Source organism: Colobus angolensis, unplaced genomic scaffold (genome assembly GCF_000951035.1).
Source record: "Colobus angolensis palliatus isolate OR3802 unplaced genomic scaffold, Cang.pa_1.0 Scaffold3, whole genome shotgun sequence".
Lineage (NCBI taxonomy): Eukaryota > Metazoa > Chordata > Mammalia > Primates > Cercopithecidae > Colobus > Colobus angolensis.
The window spans coordinates 26554459-26568551 of NW_012116265.1; the positions used below are offsets into that span (position 1 = coordinate 26554459).

Consider the following 14093-nt stretch of genomic DNA (forward strand, 5'->3'; position numbering starts at 1 on the left):
CAGAACTGAAAGTGTTGAGCGCCGAAGCCGTCACAATTGAGGGAGATGGTCCACAGCCAGGTAGCTGATTTCCTCTTTCCGAGCTTTCTAGCTTTCCCTACTCCCGGAGAGGTGGCGTCACGTGACTCAAACAAATATGGCACTTAATTATCATCTTCCCTGCCTTGAGCCAATAGGAGTGGGGCTTTCAGACTTTGTCACCACCCCCACCACCGCTGTTCGGATGGGTTGTGTCACCTGACTCGGCTCAAACATGGCTGCGCTGAGAGCTCTCTTGCTTTGGGCGCCGGGAGCAGGTGAGTGTAAGACACCTCTGAGAAGGAGGGTCCCCTCTCCACGACCCCCGCAGGGAGCGTCCCTGCGGCCCACCCCCGCACTGCTTTCCACTTATGACACAGATTCGTCTCCTGATCGTCAATCCTCTGCCTTAACAGAGGGCTCAAACTAGAGAGGTCCCTCCTGAATTTCTCATCTTTGAGGAGGCGACCACCTGGGGATTTGGAGTGACTGGACATAAAGTTCAGTAGGGAATACGGACGTAGAGTTATGGGTCTGCGCCCGGGGCACATATGCCTATTAATATTATAAATATAGGAATCTGCATAAAGAGATGGGATCCGCCCCTTGGAGAAAGTGTTTTCAAAAAGTAACGTGGGAAATTAAACTTAAAACGATACTTAGGGCAAGTAAGTCCCGCCTTTCACAGGCGGACCAGTAGTTGCTGATTTGTCTTAACACAGCGCCTTCTGTTTCTTCTCACTGGCGTGTGTTGTTTCTAGGAGGTACTCCGCGAATGAGAACATTGAGAATGTGTTCGGCATAACTCATTTCTTTGTATCTCCCTGCACTCTGTGCTGGGAAAATGAATCATCCATTTGGAAAAGAGGAAACTGCTTCGCAGAAGCAGCTTTTTGGATTTTTCTGTGAATGCCTGCGGAGGGGAGAATGGGAGCTGGCACAGGCATGTGTACCTCAGCTACAGGAGGGACAAGGGGATATCCCAAAGAGGGTGGAAGACATACTTCAGGCATTGGTGGTGTGTCCAAATCTGCTGAGGTAAGAGATCTCTTTTCCTACCACACAGTCCCAGGGTGAGAGACATGTGGTTCAATATTTGGGCATTGGTCAATGTGCCCCCACTCAACTACCCTCTGAAGAATAAGCAGAGACACAGTGTATTTCATGTGCTCTGAAATTTTACCTCTATAGTATACAGCCATTACTTAGTCAATATTGGCTTTAGATTATCATCTGCAACTGAATGTAAGCCTGGCCACCAAAGTGTGCCTGAAACTGCCATTTCTTGTTTATCCTCGTTAATATAGATGGTGGAACTGCAATGGAAGGTATTTTATTTGCCTCCAAAAAAGCAAACCTTTCTCTCTTCTTGCTTATGAGATTGAAGATATTGTTGTCGCTTTACTGAAAACTTTTTATTTTGAAATAATTATAGTCTCACAAGAAGCTGCAGAAATAATAGAGTCCAGTGTATCCTTTTCCCAGTTTCCCCCAATTGCGACATCTCATACAGCTGTAGTACAATATCAAAACCATGAAATTGACATTGGCACATTACTGTTAATGACATGTACTTTATTTGATTTTCAGCATTTTCTTAACCTGCCTTCATTTTTTCATTTGTAGTTTTATGCAGTTTTATCCATATATAGATTCGTGTAATCTCACTGTAATAAGGATCAGAACTGTTCCATCACCACAAAAGAACTCCCTCACTCCTTGGTGCTACCTCTTTGTATTTATACAACAACCCCTCCTTGTTCCCTGGCAACCACAGTTCTCCATCCTAGATTTTCAATGAAGTTCCTCCCGGTGATGCTAGTAACCACTGGTGATATAAGATTCAAATGTACTGTTTTAAGTCTTTCCTTGGGTTTTCCTTCCTTTGACTGTTATGCTATACTGTTTACATATTGTATTAGCACATATACAATCGAGAAACTTAAGTGATCCCTTCTTTTTCTTTTTCTCCTTTAATTTGAGATCTAGTCAGTTATCGTCTAAATTCCTAACTTCAGAGAAAGGCTTATGAATTCCTAAAGTCCTGTTTTTAGCATATAGTTAAAAATAAATCTGTATGAAGTTCCTTTTTTAAGACTGTCTGGTTCACTTTCTGTATTAAAAATTATGCTTTAGATAGTATTAGCTGTTATGGTTTTCTCTGTAATATTAGTTTGTTTTAAACTAAGATAGGGAGGTGGAGGTGAGATTAAGGCTTTTTATGAAAGCTGCTAGCTCTGTTCTGTTTCTATTTTTTTTGTTTGTTTTTTTGTTTTGGAGACAGAGTCTTCCTCTGTCGCCCAGGCTATAGTGCAGTGGCGCAATCTAGGCTCACTGCAACCTCCCCCTCCCGGGTTCAAGTGATTCTCCTGCCTCAGCCTCCTGAGTAGGTGGGAGTACAGGCACCTGCCACCACACTTGGCTAATTTTTGTATTTTTAGTAGAGATGGGGTTTCATCATGTTGGCCAGGCTGGTCTCGAACTCATGACCACAGGTGATCCCCCACCTTAGCCTCCCAAAGTGCTGAGATTACTGGTGTGAGCCACCTGGTGCCCGGCCTGGTTCCAATGTTTTATTGAACTGTCATATACATTTAAAAATATTCATTAGGGCAGTGTCTTGCCTGTTCAGGTTTAACAGAATGAGCAATAAAATCTGTCTTGGATGACAAAAGATGAAAGATCAGTAGAAACTCTTTTTTACAAGTCTTTCTTTTCACCTTTTTCAGATGTGGGCAGGACATCAACCCTCAAAGGTTAGCCTGGGTCTGGCTTCTTGTACTGGAGAAATGGTTGGCCCGGGAAAAGGTAAGTAGGTTTATATTAAATTTTCCCCTGAGGCCAGGACTGAGAACTTGAAAGTAGTTGTGGGATTTCCCTTCCGTCTGTTACTTCCTTTATGTTTAAATTCATCATACTCATTCTCAAAGAATGGCTTAAATTTTTATTGCTGTCTCCTTACCTAAATTCATTCATTAATGCACTAACATACATTGGCATATAGTACAGTTTGTTAAATACCACCATGAGTCTTGTGTCTAAAGAGAACTTTTGGAAACTCAGTGAAAGTAACAAAATAGCAAATAAAATATGAATCTGTAACATTTGGATCTATTCAACATTTAAGTAATAGAGAATGGGTTGAGCTGAAACTTGGTTTTTCTTCCAAAAATCCTATTTTAACTAGCCTAATTCCATGACATCTCATAGAATCAAATTCCATTAATTTGTAGTTTACTAATTCACATGAATTGAAAATAAAATTACCAAATATAAAAACAAGTAAGCAAATTAATATTGGAAAAAAACCGGTAAGGAATTACTTTTTTTAAAGATAAACTTCTATTGAAAGCCCTTTTAGAAGTATGTGTTAATTATCAGAAATTGATATCTATAAAAGAATTTCTCTGAGACATTTTCATATGGAACCTCAGACTTTGAGATTTAAGTGAAGAACCTCTAACTTAGAAATGACTGGCCTAAGGACACACTGTAAAGTTATTTGATAGAACTGGTGCTGAAGCCAAGATCTTCTGACCTCAATCCTCTGCGTTTTCCACCTTAACACTACTTTTTTAGCCCAGATGGACTTAAAACTAAGAAACCACAAATTCTACTTTTAAAATGTCTACCATTTTGCCAGTTTTTAAAATTTTTGCTCCTCTTGGTCACCAGAATTAATTCTGTCTTTAGTTACACTTTTGCGTGACATTTGTCGTTCTTCACATAGCTGTCAAAAAGTAACAGAAATTGCTAATCTGAATGTATCTCTTATCCAGGATTTAGCCAGCTGTTTAGGAAAGAAAAATGACAGAAAGACTAGTAGGAGGGAGAAGAAAGAAAAACAAGATTGAAAAATAATGAAACCCAGCATAATTAAGAGTTGGCTATGGTTTCAGATTTAAAAGAGAAAACTTGAGCTAAAATAGTAACACCATAGTTACAATAGTATCTTCAAAGAGAAAAAGAACTATTGTTACTGATTAAGGATCTCTCTAGTACAAACCTAGACTATTAACTTTCACCTCAGTAGAGGCTATTTGCTTACTTTATGTCTGAATGGTTGCTTATTTTCTAGACTGTTGCTCAACTATATCAGGAGATGGAGTCTACTTCCCGTTCTCGTTTTTCCCAGCTTCACAGATAGATTATATGGTCTTCAAAGCTTCAATGACTTGCTTATTTAAACAGTTGTGGGACTATTTTAGTTCCTCATAGAATCTTAAAACTATATAAGGCCTATGGTGTCCAGTGAATTATTGGGGTAGTTTTCCAAGTCCAGTCATTATCCTGAAGGTGCCTTCATCGTCTAGGAATTTACTGGCTGCCTGTCCTTTCCCAGGCTCCCACCTTTTGCCAAAAGCTTCCCTTTTAATTATTAGATGAAATAGTAATTCTATTTTCCCTTTCCTCCATTCATTTTTGCCTTCTGCCTTTTAATCTTGCAGGGATTTATCTCTACATGTGTAAGCATTTATACAAAGATTTAGTTGCAGAAATGTTCACGTCTATGCTACTTCTATTAGAGGAAAACTGGAAACAGCTTTCATGTCCACAGTATAGGACAGGTTAATAAATGGAAGTTTGGGAGGCCGAGATGGGCGGATCACGAGGTCAGGAGATCGAGACCATCCTGGCTAACACGGTGAAACCCCGTCTCTACTAAAAAATACAAAAACCTAGCCGGGCGAGGTGGCGGGCACCTGTAGTCCCAGCTACTGGGGAGGCTGAGGCAGGAGAATGGCGTAAACCCAGGAGACGGAGCTTGCAGTGAGCTGAGATCTGGCCACTGCACTCCAGCCCGAGCGACAGAGCAAGACTCCGTCTCAAAAAAAATAAAAAAATAAAAAAAAAATGGAAGTATATCTATATGTAAAATACTATACCACTATTCAAAAGTGTTTGGCAAATGAGTTTTCACTAACATAGAGTGCTCATGGTCTGCTGTATAGGAAAAAAGGCAGTTTAGAAAAAAGTACATTTGGTATACATGCATAGAGATGTGCATAGCAAATGATCTGAATGAATGGCCTTAGACTACAGTTTTAATAATTGTTCTCCTTCAGTGAGAATATATATAGCATATATTTCATATGAAATATATATTTTTATATATTATTCATATATATGTTATATATATTTCATGTGTTATATATTTCATATATAATACATGCTATATATCATATTTCATATATGTTATATATAAATTTCATGTCATATATTATATATTTCATATGTAACTAAATATACAAATTAAATTTGTAAAATTACAAAATTAAATATACAAATAAGCAAACTAACATATATGTTATGTATATATTATATTGCACTCTAAAATATAACATATGTTATATATCTCTCTCTAAGATAAAACACTTTATCTTAGAGAAATAGCAGAAATAAGACTAACTGGACATATATATGTTTTATAGATATATAACATATTTTAGTTTACTTATTTGTATATTTAATTTTTCTACATTGAACATGCCTTGCTCTTACAGTAAGAAAATCTTGCTTAGAAATGCTGAGCAAATTCTTGCCTCTTTTAAGAAGATAAATGTTAATCAGTTATGATCCTGAATATGTTTAAAGTAGTTTCAGCAGTAAAATAGGTATGAAATACTCAGTCTTTAGTATTCTAAATAAAATCTTAGCCAGACTATTAAGGGTCTGCTATCCTAGACATCTTATCTATTCTTATCTGTTAGTCTTCAGAAGCACTAATCCTCAGCTTCCCAGCATGAATTTTATCCACTAGCTTCCAATCACAGGCATTATATAAGCTTTCACATGGCCTTGATGCACATATTAGGGATGTACATGGTTAGAAGAAATAAGATTTTGGACCAAGAACATATTAGATCATGTTACCCTCTGATGTGATGAATGGTACATGAATGGAGATAGTTAGGTCTTGTGCTCTAAACTCTCCTCACGCACGTACACACACACACCTGCCGGTGTACACACACACACACCCCTGCAGGTGTTCCTTGCCTTCCAATAAAACTCATCTTTGGGAAGCTTTAACCAGAGGCAAGATGGACAGATGTCTCATATTTAAGGTAGTGTTTCTCAGGACGAGTCTCAGACTCTTATTTTTATTTGTGTCTGGAAAAGGGGAGACTCCAATTTGAGTGTTAGGGACCAGGTGAAGGTAAATTATTGTGAAACAAGCAGGCGCAGGAAGAGTCAGAGCCTTTCTCTCTATACATTAGACCTCTCTGATGGCACGTCTCATTAACACTGGGATCACCTTTTCCTTTTCGTTTGAAAAAACTGGGAAAAATGCTTCCTAATCATTTTATCTCTAGTAAAGATTATTTGTAAAAAATTTATAAATATGTGCCACAGTTTTGTTTGATTTGGAAATTAAATGTGTTAAGAATAAAATGTGGCACACAGTACCTGCGAGGTACTGGCATATAGTAACTGTTCAATAAACATCGGATTCCTCCCCCTTCACTGTTCTTCTTTCACTGCTATGCAAAGGATAGTGAATGACAAAAACAGGGGTTTGGACCAAAAGAGGATCATGTGGGCCATACCCTCCCAGGCTTACCCACAACTGGGTATTTTGAACACAGCAAGAGAGATTCTTGGGGAAAGACCTCAAGTGACGAAAAAGATCAATGAAATGAACAAACCTTGGAACTTAAGGCTGATCCAGTGTGGGCTTTAACTATTAGTTTTTAAGAGAGCTGTATGTCCAAGTTTAGCTATTTTTGTTTATAAAGAATAGTATCTGTGCCGGGCACAGTGGCTCACGCCTGTAATCCCAGCACTTTGGAAGGCCGAGGCAGGCAGATCACAAGGTCAGGAGATCAAGACCATCCTGGCTAACACGGTGAAACCCCATCTCTACTAAAAATACAAAAATTAGCCAGGTGTGTTGGCACACGCCTGTGGTCCCAACTACTCCAGAGCCTGAGGCAGGTGAATTGCTTGAACCCAGGAGGCGGAGGTTGCAGTGAGCCAAGATCACACTCCAGCCTGGGTGACAGAGCAAGACTCTATCTCGAAAAAAAAAAAAAAAGAACAATATCTGAAAACATATCCAGGACTGTTGTGTTTAAAAATACTTTATCTTAGAGAGGCCAGGCATGGTGGCTCACATCTGTAATCCCAGCACTTTGGGAGGCCGAAGTGAGTGGATCACTTGAGGTCAGGAGTTCCAGACCAACTTGGCCAACATGGTGACACCCTGTCTCTACTAAAAATGTAAAAATTAGCTGGACGTGGTGGTGCACACCTGTAATCCCAGCTACTTGGGAGACTGAGGCATGAAAATTGCTTGAACCTGGGAGGTGGAGGTTTCAGTAAGCTAAAATCATGCCATGGTACTCCAGCCTGGGCAACAGAGCAAGACTCAGTCTTAAAAAAAAAAAAAGTGCTTTATCTTAGAGAAATAGTAGAAATAAGACTAACTGGATAACTGGACAGAAATATTTAACTAAATTTGTTAACTAAAACATGTATCTCATCTCTATGCTTCCTTCTTATGTTTCTTCTAGAAGTTACTCCCAGTTGTTTTCCGGAGAAAGCTTGAGTTTCTTTTATTGTCAGAAGACCTCCAAGGTGACATTCCAGAGAACATCCTCGAGGTGAGAGAGGGCCCTGGTGCCATCTGCCCAGGGTTGACAGTCACTCAAGCAGCTTAGCTTCCAGGGATCCAGAAGAGACAGGTCTCCAAGATGTTGCCTATACTTTGTTCTCAGGCAAGGCAACACTGAAGCTCCTTTGAGGAGAGTTTAGAATTAGGGTAAACTTATATGATTTTAGAATTTTTGAGGTGGTTGTCCAGAAGTACCAAATATAACTGGGAATTAAAGATTTATTAATAGATAGCAGGGAATATGGAGGGGACAAGGAACTAGTATTCATTGACTATCTTTTCTACAAGAGGTTCACTGAATGTGTTAGAGTTAATTCTCATCACAACCTTCTGGGGGTAGATTCACATCAAGTCTTAATTATATCATTATAACATGTATCAGTTACTACTTTAGTGCCTGAGATGTGCTCTGAGGCCCAATACTTATTTTCTTAATGACCCTGCCACCAGTTAATTAAAGACATAGTTACAGTAGGATTTAAGAGAGGGACTTTCACTTGTATTAGGTAAAGGACTCATGGTCTTGCAGTCCATCTCTGAGGCGGTGAGTGAAGAGGCATCATTGAGCACCATCTATAGGCATGGTGCTCAAGTGTGGGAAATAACCTACTTCTCGCCCCCTTCTCTCCCTGTACCTTCACCCTGCAAACAGAGGATAGGCTCGAGAGGTTCTTGCTTTTAGGTGACTGAGAAAGAAGGACTAAAACACACACTGTCATGTATTAAATCATATTGTACTAATTTTAAGTACATTGAAGCTATATGGGTTAGAGATATTGGAGAAGGTTTTATGGAAGGATAAAGGATGGACTGAAAGCATGGCTAGGATTTAGATCAAGGGTTAAAAACTGACGTTCTTTTAAAAACTGAATGTAAATGCCTTTAGATGGGCATAATATCTTACCTGGTCTGTGAGTTGGCAGACCTCGATTCATATCACCAGTACACATTTTGGAGACAGTGAGGTGGGACTAGCTTGAGCATGGAGGCCCTGGGCAATTGAGTTCATCTCTCCCAGCCTCCAACTCATTTATAAAATAGGAGTAAAAGTAGTATCTTCCTCTGAAGACTGTTGTAAGGATTAATTTGATTTTTCTGTGTAAAGGGCCTTAGAACAGTGTCTGACACATAGTAACTACTACCTAAGTATTTGCTACTGCTACTATTATATAAGTAAACTGAAAAAGAGGAAAGCATGAAGGCACACAAGTGATACCATTCCAGGCATGCCCACCACCCATCCCTCTCTTCATCCTCTATTTAGGAGCTGTATGAGACCTTAACACAGGGTGCAGTAGGCCCCATGCCTGACGGAAATCCGAGGAGGGAGAGCTGTACTCCTCGTCTTAGCTCCGAAGCTATCTCTGTGCTCTGGGATCTCCTGAGGCAGTCTCCCCAGCCAGCACAGGCCCTGCTGGAGCTCCTGCTTGGGGAGGATGACGGCACTGGCCTCTGTCACTGGCCTCTGCAGAATGCACTGGTGGACCTCATTCGAAAGGCATTGCGGGCTTTGCAGGGCCCTGATTCAGTGCCCCCTGGGGTAGTCGATGCCATCTATGGAGCTCTGCGTACTCTGCGTTGCCCTGCAGAACCACTTGGGGTTGAGTTGCGTCTCCTGTGTGAGGAACTACTAGAGGCCTGCAGGACTGAGGGGAGTCCCCTGCGGGAGGAGCGGCTGCTCAGCTGCCTGCTGCACAAGGCCAGCCGGGGTCTGGTGTCCCTGTATGGCCATACCTATGCAGAGAAGGTCACAGAAAAGCCACCGAGGGCTACAGCCTCGGGAAAAGGTATGTTCCCTTTGCTGCTGTTCCTTTAGTTTCAGTAATTCCAGTATGCCCAGCCTTGCTGGAGGCTCTAGACTGGTGCCTTCCACGTGGCTCAGGACATCTAATGGGGGAGGCTAACCAAAAATGGGTACGATGCTCTTTTGTAAAAGTACAGGCCTGGCATGGTGGCTCGGGCCTGTAATCCTAGTACTTTGGGAGGCCAAGGCAAGGAGGATCATGTGAGGCTAGAAGTTCAAGACAAGCCTCTGCAACATAGTGAGTTCCTATCTCTACAAAAAAATTTTGGAAATTAGCTAGGCATGGTGGCCCACACCTGTGGTCTAAGCTACTCAGGAGGCTGAGGCAGGAAGATCACTGAGCCCAGGAGGTCGAGGCTGCAGTGAGCTGTGTTTGCACCACTGTATTCCAGCCTGCATGACAGAGTGAGACCCTATCTAAATAAATAAATAAATAAAGTACAGGTTTTCTAGTGTAAGATGAAGGTGTTGGGAGGAAAAAAATAAAGTAATAGCAGTAGCAGGAAAGAGCTTTTCAGAAGCTCTCAAGAGAAGTAAAGATTCTTGAAGATAAAGTATGGAAAACCCAGCCTGTTTTTAAAAGAGCAAACTCTCACATCACTTGGTTGTTCAAATGGGCTCTAGCTTAGAAAAGAAGAGCTCTTGGTTTCCTGATAACTGTCTTATTTGATATTCAGTCTCACCGGATCATCTAGATCCTGAGCGGGCAATGCTAGCCCTGTTCTCCAATCCCAACCCAGCCCAGGCTTGGAAAGTGGCCTATTTCTACTGCCTGAGCAACAACAAACACTTCCTCGAGCAGATTCTGGTAAGTCAAGCTTAATTGTTCATCACAGAGGTACCCAGGGGTTCTCCCCAGACTTTTTCATTCCTCATTTCTCTCCCACTCATTTGGCCAACATAAAGCAGTCTATTTAGTGTTAAGTCATTTGGTTTTGTCCCTCCCACAGCCCCATGGGAAAGGAGACTCTGAGAATCAGTACCATTCATACTTACAGTTGCAGTCACTTTATGTCAGTCCTTTGGCAGAAACTAAAATGTATATGTGTGTGCTTTCTGGAGGATGCAAGAAAGAAAAGGCAGTGGCAACAATATGTTGCCTAGCTGACAGGAGAATTTAATTACTTTAATCTTTTCCTTCCAGATTGCAACTGAGCTTCAGTTTAATTCAGCAGATACTTATTAATCTCATCCTGTGTGCCATGTACTGTAATAGGAGCTGGAGTTACAACAGAAGTCAGTGTCTGCCTTCAAGGAGCTCACAGTCTAGTGTTTTCACAAACATTTATCTTACTCAATTCACCACTTCTGTTTTTTTTGTTTTTGAGACAGAGTTTCCCTCTTCTCACCCACGCTGGAGTGGAGTGGCGCAATCTCGACTCATTGCAACCTCTGCCTCCTGGGTTCAAGTGATTCTCCTGCCTCAGCCTCCCGAGTATCTGGGATTACAGGCCTGTGCCACCATGCTGGCTAATTTTCTATTTTTAGTAGAGATGGGGTTTCACCATGTTGGCCAGGCTGGTCTCAAACTCCTGACCTCAAGTGATCCTCCTGCTTTGGCCTCCCAAAGTGCTGAGATTACAGGCATGAGCCACTGCGCCCAGCCAACCACTCCTGTTATTGTCAGAAATCTCCCTTCTGTACTAAAATACTTCTTTCTCTAATGAGCAGTAAGCTGGAACCCATTCTGTCTCATCCACATAGCTGCCCATAACAGCTTTCTTTGACTTACAGGTAACAGCACTAACACTGTTGAAAGAAGAAGACTTCCCAAATCTTGGCTGCCTACTTGATAGAGAATTCAGGCCCCTCAGTTACCTGCTCGTGCTCCTGGGCTGGACACACTGCCAGAGCCTAGAGTCAGCCAAGAGGCTGCTCCAGACCCTGCACAGGACCCAGGTAACTCTCACTCAGCACCCCAGGCTGCTCTGGAAGTGAGAACCTTGGGACTTTGGGCTTGGGCCGAATGCACAGCCCTAAAGTCAGTCATAATCTCTAACCCCAGGTGCCTGAGTCAGCATCTCTTTCTTCTCCCATATCAACATAGGACCCAGGCTGTGATGAGCTCCTCAGGGATGCCTGTGATGGATTGTGGGCTCACCTGGAGGTCCTGGAGTGGTGCATACAGCAGAGCAGGTATGGTCCTGTGCAGGCAGGGCCTGCCCACCACAGGGCACAGTTGACCCTGTGCTCCGCATGTGTGGTCATTTCAAGGCGTTTTCCACATAAAGGGTTTTGAGTTGGCAATGTTGACCAGCTACTAATAATTGTTCCAGCTATTAAACCAAGAAAGAAACACAAGTAATTATTACCTTCACCATGACCATCAGGTCATAACTAGAGGATAATTTTAGGATGACAATAATAAAAAGAACAATAGCTCACATTTCCAGTGCACTTACCATAAGCCAGGCATTGCTCTAAGCCCCTTACATGGATGGTTTCAATTATGCCTTACAATAATCCTATGGGTAGATACCAGTATTATCTTCATTATAAAAGTCGGGCAACTGAAGCCCATATGTATAAAATAACTTGTCCAAAATCACACAGCTCATAATGTCATCCACATTCTTAGTCTTTTGTTATCCAGGATCACACTTTTATTCAACTAATGCTTATTGAACTGTACATGAGGCCCTGTGTTTCTCTGGTAACTTAGCCTGGACCTAGGTTTCTATCTTGTTCTTCACCCACTTCACCAGCACTTTCTGTACAGTGGGCAGAGGGGGAAGTAGCAAGGGGCTCTTACTCAAAGTAAAGCCAGAGAAACTTGTGTTCTTTTGAAGCTAGAGAGGGTGTAGAAATTAGAAAATTCAATCTGTAGGACCTTCCTAGACCCTACTGACCTGAAAGGCCCTTTCTAGGCCCTTTCTAGACAACTAGAGCTGGTTTGATAGATGTACCTCCCTGAGGGTAAATAAATGTTATGCTCCATCCCAAACCAACAAAAATTTAGTTCGTAGGGAAGTGAAACCTGTGGCGTTATGGTCCAGAGACGAAAAGCAAGAGGGAATGGAGATTGATCTTTCTTCGGGCAATAATATAAACTGCCTCTCTTCCATCCTTCCAACTTTCCCATTCAGCAACCCCATACCAAAGAGAGATCTGTTGTATCATTTACACGGTGGAGACAGCCACTCAGTGCTCTACACTCTCCATCACCTTACAAACCTTCCAGCCCTCAGGGAGGAAGATGTTCTCAAGCTCTTACAGAAAGTGCCAGCCAAGGACCCCCAGCAAGAGCCTGGTGAGTTGGAATGGAATGACCTGGCCAAGATTTCCTCTTAGGACATTCTTGCGCATTTCTTCCCGCATGAGATTTGTCCAGATGTGATTGCTGAGATCTTTCAAGAGGGTGGTGAGCAAGTCTCCTCTAAATGAGCACTGTTTGTCCTAATCAGATTATGGGATATAGGGCATTCCTCTTCTTTCTTGGTGAAGTGTAGGGAATCCTGTGAGCATGGTCCTGCATTCGTTGTCCTTGTGGAACCATCACGGACTACAGCCTCATTCCAGTGAAACAGAATTAGAAATTGCCCTCTGAATATACAGCATTGTCAGACAGTGTTTATGCAAATTCTTAGTGGGTGGCTTCATGTCTTATAAGTTTTCTGATAGCATATTTTGTGCCTTTTCTCCCATGTCCTCTTCATACTCCATGTAACAGATCAGGAGGTTTAGAAGAAAGACTTGCTGGGCCGAGCGCAGTGGCTCACACCTGTAATCCCAGCACTTTGGGAGGCTGAGGCTGGTGGATCACTTGAGGTCAGGAGTTCAAGACCAGCCTGGCGAACATGATGAAACCCTGTCTCTACCAAAAATATAAAAAATTAGCCAGGTGTGGTGGTGTGCACCTGTAATCCCAGCTACTCAGGAGTCTGAGGCAGGAGAATTGCTTGAACCAGGGAGGTGGAGGTTGCAGTGAGCCAAAATGGTGCCACTGCACTCCAGCCTGGGGGACAGAGGGAGATTCCATCTCAAAAAAAAAAAAAACAAAAAGAAGAAGAAGAAAGACTTCTTCTTGTCTGAAACAGGAACAAAGCCTTTTTTTAACCTAAGATCTTTGCTTAAATTCAAGACCCCATTACAAAGCTCTCTCTTTTTCTTTAAGTTTTATCTTATTTCCCTCCCCTCTCAAATGAATTCTCACCATGGTTTTTTGTTCATTTGCTTTTGAGAAAGGGTCTTGCTATGTTGCCCAGGCTAGTCTCGAACTCTTGGGCTCAAGTGATCTTCCTGTCTCAGCCTCCCCAATAGGTGGGACTACAGGCACTTATCACTACACCCCATATAATTTTACCCTATTTTTAATTGACTAATAATAATTGTATCTATTTTGGGAATATATCTTGATGCATGTATACATTGTGGAATGTATACATTTCTTTTTGTTCTTAAGAAATGTATCATTGTGTAGTCACAATCTGCCACACAGGCCAGAGACACTTACCTTTGAGAGACACAAACTTTCTTATGTGGCAGTTGAGGTTTCGCAGCCTGGATGTTGCTTTACTTTTTGAAAGGACCTTCTGCTAACTGCAGAACCAGTATTATTACATTCCCTGTTTTTTTTTTCTGGAAAGATAGGCAGCTTGCTTAGCAGATTTCCTATAGTAATAGGAACTCTGCTCCTACATGTAAGTATACAGG

General features: G+C 41.8%; 1 protein-coding gene across 2 annotated transcripts in view; it reads left to right on the plus strand.

The window, feature by feature from the left end:
* Positions 1 to 240: 240 nt before the first annotated feature.
* Positions 241 to 14093, plus strand: part of ZFYVE26 (zinc finger, FYVE domain containing 26) — a 66967-nt gene continuing 53114 nt past the window's right edge. The window contains exons 1-9 of one of the 2 annotated variants that reach the window (XM_011949708.1): positions 241 to 296; positions 780 to 1056; positions 2748 to 2826; positions 7536 to 7625; positions 8901 to 9423; positions 10118 to 10248; positions 11175 to 11339; positions 11488 to 11576; positions 12527 to 12690. In XM_011949708.1, coding sequence (XP_011805098.1) covers positions 863 to 1056; positions 2748 to 2826; positions 7536 to 7625; positions 8901 to 9423; positions 10118 to 10248; positions 11175 to 11339; positions 11488 to 11576; positions 12527 to 12690 — 1435 coding nt within the window. In that variant the 5' untranslated portion in view covers positions 241 to 296; positions 780 to 862. Of the gene's footprint in view, positions 301 to 779; positions 1057 to 2747; positions 2827 to 7535; positions 7626 to 8900; positions 9424 to 10117; positions 10249 to 11174; positions 11340 to 11487; positions 11577 to 12526; positions 12691 to 14093 lie in introns of both variants that reach the window. The other variant, XM_011949709.1, reaches the window with a different exon arrangement.